Below are 16,983 nucleotides of genomic sequence, written 5' to 3'. Positions count from 1 at the left end.
TCCTCTAAACTTACTGACCTGTGGAACTTTTTATACAATAAAAGTTCTCACATGCATGTCTGGTTTTTAAAAAGAAAAAGATGGATATCTTAAAGGGTACAGAGAATACTCAGAACAAAGGATGATGGGAAAATTATTTCAGCACTGATTATTTCATTATCTTTAGACTCACTCGCCCTTCATCCCTCCCAACCCCAATCTACATGATCTTTAAGATCAAGAAAAAGGCTTAAATATTTTAAAATAATTAAAAAGAAATAAAAATTCACATTTAAAAAGGAACACACTCAAGTCAGGAAATACTTTCCCATCATGCTTTTCTGTGAACAGGTGTCTGAACCAAAACACTGCCGTGTCATAACTGCTTCAAGTTTAATGAAAACTGGTTCCCATGATAATAGAGTGTCAACTCTTAACAGGTGCACTGGGTTTTTGTTCTACTTGTTTTTAAATTGTTTACTTCTTAAAATATGACTGCTAGAATGTTTAAAATTTTTAATGTGGTTCACATATTTCAGATGGGTATCTGAATGGTAACTTTTCTACATATGCTTTAATCAAGCCAACTCTGGTCAGATACCATTTCATCAGAATTAGGAAATTCTGAAGCATTGAGTTAGTGCCTACCATAGATCAAGAGAATGAAGATGAGTGATAATCTGTCTCTTTATAGTTCAATAAAACAGTAAGTAGTGTATGTTTATTACAGAAGGTATGTATTGTTTTGTCTTTGTGACAGTGGCTTCTGAAGTCACCTTATCAGGGAAATGGCATGTACTTTTTGTATGTATATGCTATTACTCAAGGCTCTTCATGGTATGGTCCTACTCTATCCTTTTCTGCCAGGCCCCAAGACTCTTCTAGTGGACATTCATAACACTGGTAGTCATTTCTAAATTTAGCTGGTCTTTGATGCTCTTTTTATTCAACATGAAATGCTTTTCTCCACTTACTCCATTTTCTTATCATCTCCAGTCCCCTCAAACATAATGTGTTCCTCCCACATTTTTGTATGACATTCAGTTTCACACATTTGTATCTGTGCATGTCTCTCCCTTATGGAAAGTTCTATGAGTATAGAAGGACATTAGTCATCTCTGTGGCTAGCTGAGTACCAGTGTTCAAAAACATGTAGGTCATAATCCTTGGAAACCGATACCTTATTCTGCAAAATAGGAGTTTTCAGATTTGATGAGGGCAAAAATACCCAGATATCCAAAGCCTGGAAAGGGCAAGGAAAAGGACTCTGCTTCAAGCTTCCTGAAGGAATATAGCCATGCCAATAGCTCAGTTTTTTAGCTCACTGGTTTCAGACTTACCACCCTTAGAACTATCAAAGAACAAATTCATGTTGCAAGCCACCAAGTAGTGCATACTGGTTCCCAACAGGCACATTCACATTGACTGGTATTTTTTCATTTTTTTTTTAGGCTCAAATCAAATTTTCTCTACACTTAAACAGTCTCCATTTGCCATGGGTTGTTTCTGAAGGTAACTCAGCACATATACCAACTGAGTTAAACATGCCCCATAGTTATAAAAGTTATCAAGGACAAATTCATTTACCTATCGTGGTGTCACACGGCAGGTAAATAAACCTAGCTAACTGCACAAGACTGCAGTGGCGCCTCATTTGGAATCATGGGATTGGATGACCTGACAGATAGAGGGGTACCACACTCAGAAGTTACTTCACAGTAACTTTTCTCACACACACAAAAAAGAATACAGTCTATAAAGTTCTATTATAGGTATTTGGAGCAAAAGTATCCCAAATTCATTCACACTGCATTGTGAACAGAAAAAGTTTGCCTGAGTTTTTTTTTTATATCATGAATTTTAAATTATAGAGTTCACATGAACATGTTTCAAGTAATGCCAAATAAAATCTCTTATCAGAACTAAATTCACTCACTGGAGTCTCCCCCCTTCCCCCCCCCCCGGCTTATTCTGTTTCTAACTTTCAGTGTGGGATATACTACTTAAAAGTGACATTTCTGCATGTTTTATCTTCACTAACACATACTGAAGTCATAAATACATTTGGTCATGCAGACAGAATCCTAATGGGATTGAGAATTTTTATTTCCATTTTCCTTTTGGTGTGGTAGGGATAAACACGTATTAAAGTCATTGTTTTCACAAAGTCAAACAAGATAGATCAGACTATGAATGGGAAGCTTCTTCCTTCTTGTAATTCATAATTCTGTCTGGAATTCTGCCTCTTCCTTTCAGCATCATTTTGTCAGGATAGACGTGAACTGTGCCGAACGCCTGGCTGTCTGGAGCTGTTTCAATAACTCCTTCCAGGTTAACGTGGTGTACACCAAAAGGATCCTCTGAGTAGCCACCATCATGTGTGTGGCCAGCAAAGAAACACACCACACACTTGTGAGCCCAAATGACCGCTAGAGCATCTGTATAGTTCCAGGCTAGGCACACACTGTCGGAAGCCTCTGGGTAAATGGGGAGATGGCCTGGTAAAAAGAAGAAGTTAGGAACCAATTAAGAAATTTTTTTTTCATCAAGATAAATAGTTAAATGCTAGTACTGAGGGAAAATAAACACAATAACAATGCTTATTGTTCATGTAAATGGACTAAGACCAAGAGAACCCACATACACACGAAAAACTAGTCTAACAGATGGTCCATGACACACACCTAACACTTGGGGAGACTGGGGCCAGAGGATCATGAGTGGGATACCAGCCAAGACTACATAGTGAGGATAACTACAAAATGAAAAAGCTCAGGGAGAGTGTCTGGGCCCTAAGTTCAAAACCCATAACTGAAAAAGAAAAAAAGAAGTTGAAACAAATCATAAGCAAGTTGGGAGAGGCTTCTGTACAGAAAAACCTCAGAGATTCTGAGGCCTACAGGTCTGAGTTACACAAACACGAGGAATGCAAGGGCAGCTTACACAGTACAGTCTGCAAAGGCAGCAAAAATTCAGACAAATAATGTGCTGCAATCCAATCTCATTGATTTCCTGGATTATGAATGTTATATACACAGAGAGATGTAATAGTAAATAAAAGATCAGTTTAGGGACTGGCCATGGATTATGTGTCATATAAACACTCAGTGCAGTAGAGCTGAAACAATTTTTTATAGAGTCTTCAAATACTCCCCTGAGATCAAGGTAGCCATTATCTATTTACAGATGAGATAACTGACCGATGCAACCAACATTTATCCTGGATCACAGAAGACATGTGGAGGTGGATCTTGGAGAATTTAAGTCTGATTTTTTTTTTTTTTTTACTTTTGTAGGTCGTGGGGCCTGAACTCTGGGCCTGGGCGCTGTCTCTCAGCTCTTCAGCTCAAGGCTAGTGCTCTACCACTTGAGCCACAGTGCCACTTCCAGCTTTTTCTGCTTATGTGGTGCTGAGGAATCGAACCCAGGGCCTCATGCATGCAAGGCAAGCACTTTACTACTGAACTACCTTCCCAGCCCCGATCTTGGAGAATTTAAAATCACTAGTGCCAACACATCTGTGAATCTAGACCAGGTAACATGTTTACTTCCATCTCTGCTTCTTCCCAATACATCTCTTTAATTCTTTCTGTGTTTGTTTTTATTCTGAAATTAAACATGTTTCTACTTAATATTTCCTTGTTTATAATGTAAGTAAAACAGGGGGCAAGGGGTTAACAGCCATCTAGTGCCCTGAGGAAGATGGCCTTTTAGACACAAGGCACAGACACATTGGCTGTGTAGAAGCCATACTGACTCAGACATAAAATGAGGCGATTCGTTGCCCCCTTTCCTTGAAGTGTTTTGCTTTCAGGACATCACTACTTTCCCTAGAAATTTCTTCCTACTTTTCCTCTTCCAACCTCAATGGCCACTAGTTTTCAATTTCCTCTACTAGTCTCTCCTCAGTTCCCCAACATTCTGTCAGGAGTATCTGAAATGCTTGGTCCTTGGACTTCTGTATTGCACACAATGACTTAGTGATATCTCTGTGACTTACATAGATCTAAATATTATCTTTTTAGTGCCTACATTTATATATCTAGCTTAAATTTCTTAGTTTTAGATTCATGTTTGAACTGCCCACCCAACATCTCCATTAGTGTACAATAGCACATGACTTCAAATAGACATTTGAACTTATGTTTGCTTATCTAGTTTCTAAATATACAGCAAATGGTAAACAAATATAAGGGGATACTGATGCAGATAGATATACTCCCATCAACAAAGAGGGACTGGATGACAGAAAAGAAAGAGAAGGAGGATATACAACATGAACAGTCAGCAGTTCTGCTGGCAGCTGTATGAATAGCTACATATTTCAATTTCTTTAGAATTCAGTTTATCTTTATGTAAAATTAAATGATTTGGCTAGATGATTCCTAGATCCTTTTCAACAACAATACTCTTAGCTTACCAGAAAAACTAAAAGCAGACTTAGTCAACTAGTACACGAGCTTTTTGTTGAGCCAAATAGTATCGTATCTTACCAGAACCCAAGGGCATCTTATCTTTCCAAGCCTTGATGCTTCACAGTCAAATATTCCTACTCCATTTATATTTCTGCCATGTCAGTAGAAGACTAATATGTAAAATCTATCTTTGTTGATAAATGTAATTTTGTATGACCAACCCGCTGAGTAGCCTATTGTTTTCAAATTCATAATCCATCTGACACAATGCTAAGAAAACTGTAGCTCATAGGTTTAATAAGTATTCAGGGCCACACAGTTTGATAAGTAAGAGTCTGAATGGCTTCTATCCTCTGGATATTGATGCAGTCTTTTCATCTGATTTTAAAATAAGAGATGCAATGTCAGTCCCCAAACCAGCCACACTGCAAATTCAAATGTTTTTTTCATGTTTTAAGCACTTCCAGATTTCTATAATCTCCTATGGCAGTGTGTCTATAAAAAAAATAACTCAGAAGCTGGGCACTGGTGGCTCAGGCCTGTAATCCTAACCACTTGGGAGGTTGAGATCTGAGGATCAAGGTTCAATGCCAGCCCAGGAAGGAAAGTCCAAGAGACTCTTATCTCTGATAAACCACTCAGAAAACTGGAAATGGTGCTGTGGCTCAAGTTGCAGAGCTGAATTGCTGAGGGACAGGGCGCAGGCCCAGAATTCGAGCCCCACGATCAACCAAAAAAAAAAAAAAGGACTCAGATCTAAATTCCTTGGGACCCTGCTGTTGATAAGTACTCACAGTGATCTGAGGCACATGGGAAGATCTCATGTTATCTCAGCTTTGTCTCAGCTGGAGAGCATGGCCTGTTTGGTGGCTACTTCCCTTATAAGCTAAGCTTCCTAACACTGGAGTTGACATGGAGTCTAAACTCAATTTCTCAGTTAAAGATTATGACATAAAATGTCTGTTCTAATCCGTTTAATGTCCTATATACCTTTTATTTAAGAATAGTATATTAAATGGATTTTTGGAGCAAAGACTTGGAATAGGAGCTTGGATACCACACATGAGCCTGGTATTGCAGTAGGTCCAGGAATGGTGTGGTGCATCCCCTCCAATAAAAAGGAAAAACTTAAAACTACATAAAGAAGTGGATATGTTTGGTAGAGCATTTTCCTTGAATGAAAATGCTAAATGAGAGCTCAAGGCCCTGAGTTTAAGCCCCATTTTGGTACACACATAATTACTATATAAGCTGATCCCATTGAGAGAAACTCAATTTTGAAACCTACAGGAGTTACAAGTGCTAATATATAGATAATTCTGTTATTTTACAATTCTTTTCCAACTCATCCTTAAATGTTACTCTTAGATTTTGGTTATATTTTAATGAAAATTTTAAACTAAACATCCATTCTATAGAAAGAGAATATCAAGCATAAATATCATTAATAGCCAACATTTCTCAATCTCTAAAATGCTAGTGTAACCAGATAAACAATTTCAATACTTACTCACAATCACCACCTTTTCTTGGTTTGTGTCAGAGAATGTAAGAACTTCATTCAACCAGCAGAGCTGTTCTTGGCTGAATCCTCCATTATACTGGACAAACTGGGGCTCAGAAAGTCCTAAATGAATTCAGTAGATCAGACTGAATCTGACATCCATTGTCATTTTCCTCATTTGGGCATTCAAGATTAGCTAATACAAGACACTTGTTCTTTTGAGGGACTATTTAATTAGCAGTGAAAAAAATACCAACTCATAAGAATTTAGGGCAGTATACAAACAAATCACATGGTATCTTTTTAGTCTTGATATTCTCTGGCTTACTCAGCTGGCCCTATATTTTGAAAAAGAAATATGACTTCCTTACTTTGTCCATTGAACCCACAACATATTCTTGTACTTTTCTGTCCTCCAAAATCATCTTCTACCTCCCTGATTCCTGTGTTTAATACCAGTGTTCTATCTACTTAGTCCTTTGCATTTGTTTCTCCTGTGTATAACTCCTTCCTGTCAGCTGGACAGCAGTTTAAATATTTCTTTCCTGGAAGAGGCTTTCTCTGATCACCTAATCTAAGGTAGTATCCATAATGCTTTTCTGTACTAAAATACTCTATTTTCTTACTAACACTTGTCAATGTGGAAATAATCTGGTTTTGGTTCCATTGATTTGCTGCAGTTTGAATGTGAAATGTTCTTCCAAGTTCTTTGTGTTAAAGGAAGGCTTGATCACCAACTCAGCAAGTTGAGCTGTAGTAGCTCATAATGCAAAAATAAGATTGTAGAACCTTGAAGACATAGAGGATCTATTGGGAAATTAATTATTGAGACTGTGCTCTCAAAGGAGATAAAAGGACCCCAGATCTTCCTTTCTGTTTGTGTTCCACACTGCCATGAGGCAGGCAGCTTCTCTAATACAAGCTCCAAGTGACAATGTACTGCATCATAAGGTCAAGGGGCCATGGACTGACAACTACGATCCAAAATAAACTTCCTCCTTGTAAATTACTTACGTAAGATATTTTGTCAGTGTTAGAAAACTAATTAACATATTTATTATCTCTTCTACCTACTACTATGATTCATTCCTTTTATTAAAAATAGTAATACTGTAAAGTGCTCATCCTGGAATGGGCATTCAAATATCTGTTAAATAAATGAAACCCAAATCAACTAATGAGTCCTTGTGACATCAGGCTCATGAAAAATCCTGACCTTCAACAACAGTGACAATATACTTTTACCTGAATCATCCATGTTCCTGCTGAATAAAAGGTAGCTGAAGAATTTAAAGACAATGTATTAGATTCTCAGCGCAAAGGAATAATTCACCTTGAGGACTATTCAACTCCTCATTGGGATTGTGCTCCCTCAGTATCTTCATACCCTGCTGGTATTTTGGAGAGGATGGATCGATGCCCAAGACACTCAAGTCATAAGCATCGAGTAAAATGAACCGGAATTTGGGGAATGGTACAAAATGATAAGCGTAATAATCCTCTGAAGGGATGGTCTCAGGATGATGTACAATCTGGTCTTCTAGGAACTTTGTGTTAAGTTTAGAGTTTGTTAAGTAGTCTCTACTGAAGTTATAGAATTCATGGTTCCCCCATGTGTGATGAACTGGGACTTTGAGTACTTTGAACGTGTCCATGACAAGTTCCAGAGACTTTTCTGATGCTTTATACTTTGCATTATAGCCATCGATGATATCTCCAAGCTGGAGGACACAGCAGAGTGTCTTGCTTTCTTTATTCCAGTCTTCAATGGCACCCTGTAAGTGAAGAAGACTATGTCTATAATACCTCCGCCTGCTTCTATGGAAATTGTATCCATCTTCTAAATCCGCATACTGGATATCTGCTATAACTCCAAAGGAGAAGAGTTGTTCTGAACCATCAGTTGGCATTTGGGGATTCTGCTCATCAGCCATAACTTCAAAACACGCTTCTAAATAAACTAAAGGAAGTGAAAGATATAATTAAGTTAAAAGCATCTAATTTAACTAATTGGATTCAAGAAAATGATAAAGTGAATATTAAACAATAAAATCATTGGGCAGCCAGACACAGAAAAGAGGATGTAGGCTTTAGAATTCTGAAACATGAAGCCTCTGAAATGCTTCAGTTTTCTCATCTGTAAAAAGATGTTAACTTCCATTCTTCAGAAGGGTACCATTTGCAGAAGGGCAGTATCATAATAATGAACATTCTAATTCTAGTAAAGCCAAATTCAAGTCTGAAATAATTTCTTTTTTTTTGGTGGGGGGGGGGTCAGTCATGGGGCCTGAACGCTGGGCCTAGGTGCTGTCCCTCAGCTCTTCAGCTTAAGGCTAGGACTCTACCATGTGAGCCACAGCACCACTTCTGGCTTTTTCTGCTTATGTGGTGCTGAAGAATCGAACCCAGGGCCTCATGCATGCAAGGCAAGCACTGTACCACTGAGCTACCTTCTCAGCCACCTGAAATAATTTCTAATGTTGCATTCACTTTAACCATGCACATAATTTACATTCTTTCCCACAAATATCCAGCAATTCTATCAAAACTTCGAGGTTCTCATAAAGGTATATATTGAGCCCACTCAACTACTACATTTTATGTATCAGAGTTCTACTATGTGATCACTTTGTGTCAGGCTGGATCCTTGTTGATGGCTAGCTCACTAAAGTAAGTTTCTTGTATTTCATATCTAAAGTAACTAGAGGAAACATTAATGATATGAAAAGAGAGAAATTCTATTTATTTATTTATTCACTCATTTAGGCAATACTTTTTTTTTTTTGCCAGTCCTGGGGCTTGAATTCAGGGCCTGGGTGCTGTCCCTGAGCCTCTTTGCACACAAGGCTAGAGCTCTACCACTTGAGCCACAATGCCACTTCCTCCTTATTCTGAATAGTTTTTTTGGAGATTAGAATCTCATGGACTTTTCTGCCCAGACTGGGTTTGAACTGTGACTCTCAGAACTCAGCATCCTGAGTAGCTAGGATTACAGGCATGAGTCATCAGGGCACGGCTTCCTTTTCTTTTTCTTTTCTTTTTTTCTTTCTTTTTTAAACTCAGAGCCTCATACTTGCTAGGCAGGCATTCTACCACTGAGCCATGCCTCCAGCAAGAGGAATATTTTTAAACCAAGACACCAAGCAGCTCAACAAAAACTATGGCATAGCTAGGTGCCAGTGGCTGATTCCTGTAATCCTGGCTACTCAAGAGGCTGAGATCCAGGGGATCAAGGCTCAAAACCAATGTAGAATGGCTGGGAATGTGGCTTAGTGGTAGAGTGCTTGATTAGTATGCATGAAGGCCTGGGTTTGATTCCTCAGTACCAAATAAAAAGAAAAAGCCAGAAGTGGCGCTGTGATTCAAGTGGTAGAGTGCTAGCCTTGAGCAAAACAAGCTGAGGGACAGTGCCCAGGCCCTGAGTCCAAGAACAAGGACTGGCAAAAAATAAAACAAAACAAAAAACCTCAGTGTAGACAAACAAGACTCCATTCTCCAAAAATAGCAAAAAGCAGGAGGTGCACCTCAAATGGTAAAGTGTCAGCTGAAACGAGTAAGCTGAATAAGTGCAAGGCTCCAAGTTCAAACCCCAGTACTGAAGAAAACAAAAAATTAAGCTATGACACTGTGAGGATTGTCACTTTCATAAGTAGTGATTTTCCTGCTTTTTCAACAGTTAGATTCAAATTTAACCTGATGTATTTTTAAAAATCTTATTAGCCCCCTGCCTACAACCAAACAGAAAGCATGAAATCTTTTCATTTTATACATGATTTCTGCTCTGCCTTAGTGGCTAAGTGGAACAAACTTAATTTTAAGCTTGAAAAAAAACCAATTTCATTATATTGTTAATAATTTAAATTTATTATCTCTAAAAGAATCAAGTACAATAAGGATTAAGACAAGACCATGAATTTTTAGCTATTTTTTTTGGGGGGGGGTCTGGTCGTGGGGCCTGAACTCTGGGCCTGGGCGCTGTCCCTTAGATCTTCAGCTCAAGGCTAGCGCTCTACCTCTTTAGCCACAGCGCCACTTCTGTGTTTTTTCTTTTTGCTTATGTGGTGCTAAGGAATCGAACCCAGGGCCTCATGCATGCAAGGCAAGCTCTCTACCACTGAACCACCTTCCCAGCCCACTATTTTGTTATAATGACTATAGATAGCAGTCAACTATTTGGCTTTTTCTTTTTTGTTGTTTTTTTTTTACAGTAAACTATTTGGTAGCAACTGATTTTTATTAAGATCTAGTTGAATCTAAAAATTCATTTGACTAACATTTTTTTCAGACTCCAAGTCTCTAGTCATTTGCCCAATGTAGCTAAAGTTCCCAACCATTCCTTCATAGACATGTGAAATCCCACTTGTAAAAGCAGCTGAGATGGAAGATACAACTTCATACTCAACCTGGGGGTTCCCTTCAAACTAAGACTTTTGTCATTCAAAGATACACTATATCAACTTACCTAATTAGATGTACTAGTTACTTTGTTTTCTTCTATTGTGGGGTATAACTAACCCCACAATAGATAAAATAGCACCCCCCCCACAAAGAAAGAAATTGCAAAAAATTGGTTCTCAGGCTCTTTATTTGTTCATTTCTTCCTTCAATCTCCTTCTGAAAATCCTCTAGACAGTCGGTGATTATGTATGTGCTGGAGAGGTACTTATGTGTGTGGAGAATTCAGATACAATTACAAGAAATAGAAACCTCATCTAAGTCAACTGAAAATCTCAACTTATTAATTTCAAGTACTTGTGATTCCAAGTACAAATTAGTAAGAGAAGCAAATTAGAACATAATTTAGCAAATAATATCACATGAACATTATTACCAAGCTTAAGAAAAAACTGTCTGGCAATGCTCCTAATCCTCTGCCAAATGAAATTTGTTTTTATATTCAAGTTCAGAGCCTTAGGTTATGTGTTCCTCAGATCTCTTGGAGGAATTTGGTTCCAATTAATTTGATCTCCTTTCTATAAACAGGCTATTATTTTTGCTACCTAGCAATCATTTCTTGTTCTTTGTGCAGTGGCACCCCATTTAGGCATTTACCTAATTCCCTACTTTCTGTTCATGTTATTACTGGACATTTCCCACTCTTGGCTGGGTAAGGGCACAGCAGAGAAATGACTCAGGTCTGGCCTATAAAAGCCCAGTTTCCTCCTGAGTTGGGCATTCAACCCAAGCTGGATCTATAAGCAGAGCCCAAGGACATTTGCTGGGAACACTAGCCCAAGTACTGCAACTGTGCCTGCTCTGCTTATTACTAAAACTTGAGTTTCCAGGGTAAAGTTAACAGAAAAGAAACCCAGTTTATTTATACGGAAGCAAATATGAATGACAGAAATAAGAAGTTTCTTGGAAACATCGTTGATGGATATATACAGTCTATCTGTTCCTGCCAGGACTGCCCTTTGGTTATTTAGTTACATCAGATAACACATTTCCCTTTGAGCTGAAAGTTCAGAATCAAAAGTAAGGACAGGCAAAGAACCAAGTGGGCAGGTAAATTACTCCTTGCTAATTCAGTGTGGTATTTTATGAGTTATAGATGCTAGGAAGCTCAGAGTTTCCTTGCTGGACAGAGATAGCTTGGAAATAATTATATTAATCAAAGTAAGCCAGACCCTCATTTGTCATAACTGCAATGTGCCTATAAATCTACAAGTAAACACACTGGATAGTAAAAGACAAAAAAATACACTTGGACATGATAAATCATATGGGACTCCAGACATTCACACAGTGAGACCAAGGGATAGTCTTGGGAGAGGATCACAAAGGCTCAACAGCTATGTGCATATGATCATATAAAATGATGCTTATCAAAATGAATTCCAAGAAATAGATGCAAGACTTTATTTCTTTGTTGCTGTTTATATTTTCTGTGCCTTCTGTCTTGTTTGTAAGTTTATCTGTTTGGGGGAGTGTAAGGAGGAACACCTAGAGATGGTGGGACAAAGGGTGGACAAATGCAGCAGTGATACTCACTAGACACTATGTTGCAAATGAACTATACAACTTGTGGGGTTGGGGGTGAAGGTAGGGAAAAAACTGGGAGAAAGGGAGGGCAGAGATAACATTGTTCAAAAAGAAATGTATGCATTACCTGATTTATGTAACTGTAACTCCTCTGTATATCACTTTTACAGTAACAATTTAAAAAATAAAAACATTTTTTAAAAAGAATCTCTAAGCCACCTCCACTGGGAAATTAAGAATAAGCATCCTTACATCTTGGAACTTTCTCAAAATACCCTTTTCTACCAAATACACATGGAGAAAATAGGTGAGGAGGGCAATTAAAGTAATTGTTGAAGCTATCTATGAGTACATAACTAGCTACTTTTATGCATGCTTTAAAAATACTTGTTTATTTAAGCTTCTAAAGTACAGAGATAATAGATCTGAACAAATTAGAAGACCTAAGGATATATTTTGTTTTTGAATAGGAAAGAGAATAGTAAATTTCTAGTGAACTTCATTTTACAATTTTATCTCTACGAGCAAAGCTACTTAAGTGTTAGTTTTATTTATTGTTTGTTTGTGCCAGTCCTGGAGCTTGAACTCAGGGCCTGGGTGCTGTCCCTGAGCACTTTTGCTCAAGGCTAGCACTCTACCACTTGAGCCACAGCAACTTTTCCAGCTTTTTGGTGGTTAATTGGAGATAAGTTTCATGGCCTTTCCTGCCCAGGCTAGCTTAGAACCATTATCCTCAGATTTCAGCCTCCTGAGTTGCTAGAATTACAAGTTTGAGCCACCAATACCCGGCTAAATTTTAGTTTTCAAGAAGGTATTATGATGAGCTGCTGACACCTTTGAAATTGAAGACCTAACACTGAAATATAGTCCCAGTTTTCCATAGAGGAAAATGACTCCTCATTCAATTGCTGTGAAAGTTAGCTGAATTAAAATCCATTCATTATTTTAATTAATTAAATGCACTGATTTGACTAATTAATATTTACTTTGTAAATCTCTGAATCATAAAGCACCATATGCATACAATAAAATGAATTTTAAATTATATATCTGAGAATATTTCACCAGTGAATCTCAAGACAGTTAAAACCACTAAAGTTTTAAATGTTTTCCTTGTGAAACTATGATTTGAACAAACCCCAGCTTTGTGCAGGCATGTTAAGCAAATGCTCCATCATTTAAGCTTGTGAGTTTCAGGGGGCATGGGAGCAGTGGTTTTGTTGAGACATGGTCTCACTAACTTTTCCTGGGCTTGCATTAGATTCATGACCCTCTAACCTCAGCTTCCAGAGTAGCTGAGATTATAAGGCATGTACCATCATACCCAACTACCACAAATCTAACAGAACAAAATAATTTTTTTTAACTTACAATGTTTTCCTCTCAAAATAGCTACAGAAAATATTGGTACAACCAGACACAGTACTCATGCATGTAATCCCAGCTACTTGGGAAACAATGATTGGGAGGATTATGGCTTAAGGCCAGCCACTGCAAAAAGCAAGATTTCACCTCACACAACAAGCTATGCCAATTATCCCAGCTACAGAGGAGGACGTGAGTAGAAGGACTGAGGTCTGAGGATGGCCCTTGGGGAAATCTCTACCTGGAAAATATACAAAAGTAGCTTGAGAGCATGGTTCCAAGTGGTAGTATACCTACCTAGCAAGCAAAGGCCCTGAGTTTAAACCACAGTACCACCAAAAAAGAAAGTTGTGGTGATGGATAAGCAGCAAGCATCTTGTGAAAACCACATCAGATATTAAGAGATTTTTTTTAATAGCAAAAAATACCCATGCATGGGGTATTGCTGCTAAAAACTTGCTAGAATACCTAAGACTGGCAGAAGACTGAAGTTCCTCACAGAAAGCCCTCAAGCACCCAAGACATTTGCAGAAAAATATGTTTCCTTATTGTCAAAGCAAAACAAAAGGGGAGAGGTTTTTGGACATTAGCAGTAAGACTGTTGACAAAAAGACAGATGAGCAAAGCTTTCATATGAAGAAACAATTAACAAAGCAAAGTATTTAGCGTTACTAGTGTTAATAGTAACAGGAAGGTTATAATAGGAAATATTTGTAGTAGGTACAAGGGTCAGGGTCTGAAGTAAGATGAAACAGTCAGAAAATTGACAAAAAGTTAAAGCTTAGCTATCCTAGTCAAACTAGTCTACAGTTACATGAAGGACAAAATTAATCAGCTTTGACAACTACTAATGAACAACTATCAGAGGGTATTATCTCTGTCTTTTTCAAGAAAAGTACCTAAATTGAAAACCAACTCATTTGGTGATTCTGGTGCTTTATAGTAGGTATAAGTAACAGATTTGTATTAGGTAATATTTTAGGTAACAGCTATGGTCTGAGAAATCAGGCTTAGCAATTCATCCAATAATCAAGTTATAGTAGACACTAATATTTATCTACTACTATAAATATGAAAAGATTGTAAGCATGCTTTGATAAGTAAATGAGCATAAAGCTACTAATAGAATCACTGTGGCAAATAACATTTAGTAGTTGGGCATTAGGGGCTCATGTCTATAAACCTCACCATTTTGGAAACTGAGATCTGAGGATCTCAATTCAAAGCCATGGTATGCAGAAAAATCCATGAGATTTTTATATCCAAATAACCAGCAAAATGTTGTAAGTGGGGCTCAAGTGGTTCAAGTGGTATTGTACCATACTTGAATGAAAAAAACTAAGGGACAACAGCCAGGCCCTGAGTTCAAGCCCCCATGCTGGCACACAAAAAAAAAGAGAATAAATTAGATCAGCTGAAAACAACATCAAATTCAATTTTAACTTATGTGATGTGTGGGTGCTCATTATCTGAACAAGGAATGTGCTTTCATATCTTTTTTTTTTCTTTTTCTTTTTCTTGTCAAGTGTGGGGAAAACTTGACAGGTAAAAATACACAGAAATAAGAGGACAAATCCTTACTGTAAGCAACTTCAAAAATGGAAGAATGAGTTTAAGTGAACACTGGTGGCTCATGTTTATAATCCTAGCTACTCAGGAGGCTGAGATCTGAAGATCTTAATTCTTAGTCAATATGGGCTAAAACCCAGCAAAATGCTGCACTGGAAGTATAGCACAAGTGGTGAGTGCCAGTTCAGAAAAAGCTAAACTAGGGCCCCTGAGCTCAAGCTCTGATACTGACACATACAAAAAGAGAGAAAAAAAAGCTAGGTGCTAGTGGCTCACACTGTCATTCTATCTACTCAGAAGGCTGAGATCTGAGGATTGTGGTTCAAAGCCAGCTTAGGCAGGAAAGTCCTTGAGATTCTTATTTCCAATTAATCATCAGAAAACCAAAAGTGGAGCTGTGGCTCAAAGTGGTACAGCATTAGCCTTGAGCAAAAGAGCTCAGGAACAGCACCCAAGCTCTGAGTTCAAGCCCTATGACTGACAAAAAAATAAAAAAAAATCTGGGTGATGGTGGCTCACACTTGTAATCCTAGCTACCTAGGAGGCTGAGATCTGAGGGTCATGGTCCAGGAAGAAAAGTCTGTGAGACTCATCTCCAATTAACCACCAGAAAACTGCAAGTGGTGGAGTACTCACCTTAAGCTGAAGAGTGGGCAGATCCAGAGTTCAAGCCCTCACCTGACAAAAAAAGGAAACATTATTTTAATTAACAATGATTTTAAGTGCTTAGTAAACATCTAAGAATTCTTCTACCTATAAGGGCAAATTTTAGGAAGCTCCAGCTCAATTTGGGAATGATAAAACACCAATGATATTCAACTACAATGCTTACTTACTGGATTACAGGACAACACACTTGGCTAGTTGGTCCAAGTTATGAGGGAAAAAACCACCATGGTCCAATCCAACACTCACTGGATCAATAGTTACTTCTGTTCCAGATCCAATATAGCTAAATCAAGAGGTGCTTCCTCTCAGTGGACATCCCTGAAAAAAAAAAACAAAAACAGAAGAAAAAGCAAGAGTGGAATCTGTAGTGAAGGAAGAGAGAGGACTTTTTCACAAATCTATCATAGAGGTGGAGGGGGGGGGGAGTGGGAGTGAGGGCAAGGGTGGCCCATAAGCAAAAGCAGATCTAGACAGAATGTAAACAAAGATTTCCAAATTAACGAATTAAATAATTCCTTGAATACTTTTGATCTAGTGTCAGTAGAAAAGCAAGGTGTTGTCCTAGATGAGGAAGTCGTTAGCAAACATTAAATCACAAACAGGAAGGGTGGGAGGGAAGGCTGTGAGGTCGAGAAAAGAAACTGTACGCCCTGCCCTCCCCGCCCCCATCCCAAGCTGGTAAGTTAGAACTGGGATGTGATTTGACATTTACGCCTTGTAGAGAGCTGTGCTTTGGGATCAGGTTGTGCTGTGCTATAGTTAGAAGGGCTGGGCACCCTCGGTCATTACTTAAGTCGGTTTTTACCACCTTCACCACCCAAATTACCCTCCTTAGCAATATATATATCATATATAATGTTATATGATATATATCATATATAATATATTATATATAATTATATCATATATGATATAATTACGATATATCATATATGATATATATTTCTATATTATATATAATGTATTATATCATATATATTATATCACATATATTATGTATATTATATATTATATATATATTATATGCCAGGGATTACTTCAATCTCTACGGGGCGACTCCTACCTCGGGGATGCCAACAAGCCGACCTCTAGATTAGGCAGGACGACGAGGTGACAGGATAAGCAGGACAAAGTGGGGGGAAAGGGCCCGTCTGTCCCACCCCGTCCCGGTCCTGGGGTGCAAAGGACTCTCTGTCACCCCAGAGTCTGGGGCCGGATACGCCCCCCCCCCGATCCCCGCTAAAGCCGGTGCCCCCAGAGGTCAGGACCTCCAGCCCCCGGCCCAGCCACGCAGCCAGGAATCCTCCAGGCCTCCTCGTCCCCAGTACACCCCTACCCCCGCGCCGGTGGGCGCCGCCAAAGCCCAGGATCGCTCACGGCCGGTAAGGCGATGACAGCCACCACCAAGCGGAGCTGAACCGAGAGCTAGAGTGGCCTCGCCCAACTTCCGGAGGAAGCGGAAGCCGCGCCGGAAGTGGCGGGGCGGGTGAAAGGAGACGC

At 38.7% G+C, this 16,983-nt stretch overlaps 1 protein-coding gene across 5 annotated transcripts; it reads right to left on the bottom strand.

Annotated features, from left to right (window-relative positions):
• Positions 1-2,061: 2,061 nt before the first annotated feature.
• On the bottom strand, positions 2,062-16,904 carry Adprm (ADP-ribose/CDP-alcohol diphosphatase, manganese-dependent). 5 transcript variants are annotated; one of them, XM_013013412.1, is made up of 7 exons: positions 16,820-16,889; positions 16,547-16,655; positions 15,651-15,801; positions 15,451-15,492; positions 7,232-7,849; positions 5,905-6,021; positions 2,062-2,477 (listed from the first exon to the last, which is right to left on the bottom strand). In XM_013013412.1, exons 5-7 carry the CDS (start codon positions 7,830-7,832, stop codon positions 2,167-2,169), a joined length of 1,029 nt encoding a protein of 342 aa, XP_012868866.1. In that variant the 5' UTR covers positions 7,833-7,849; positions 15,451-15,492; positions 15,651-15,801; positions 16,547-16,655; positions 16,820-16,889; the 3' UTR covers positions 2,062-2,166. The 5 variants fall into 5 exon arrangements, with proteins under 5 accessions (XP_012868866.1, XP_012868865.1, XP_012868867.1 ...); XM_013013411.1 differs by lacking the exon at positions 16,547-16,655 and having other exon boundaries at positions 16,820-16,904; XM_013013413.1 differs by having other exon boundaries at positions 15,730-15,801; positions 16,547-16,895.
• Between the last annotated feature and the right edge of the window lie 79 nt (positions 16,905-16,983).

Source organism: Dipodomys ordii, unplaced genomic scaffold, assembly GCF_000151885.1.
Source record: "Dipodomys ordii isolate 6190 unplaced genomic scaffold, Dord_2.0 Scaffold19, whole genome shotgun sequence".
NCBI lineage: Eukaryota > Metazoa > Chordata > Mammalia > Rodentia > Heteromyidae > Dipodomys > Dipodomys ordii.
The sequence above is the reverse complement of the archived record's forward strand: the minus strand, read 5'-3'. Positions and strand labels throughout refer to the sequence as shown.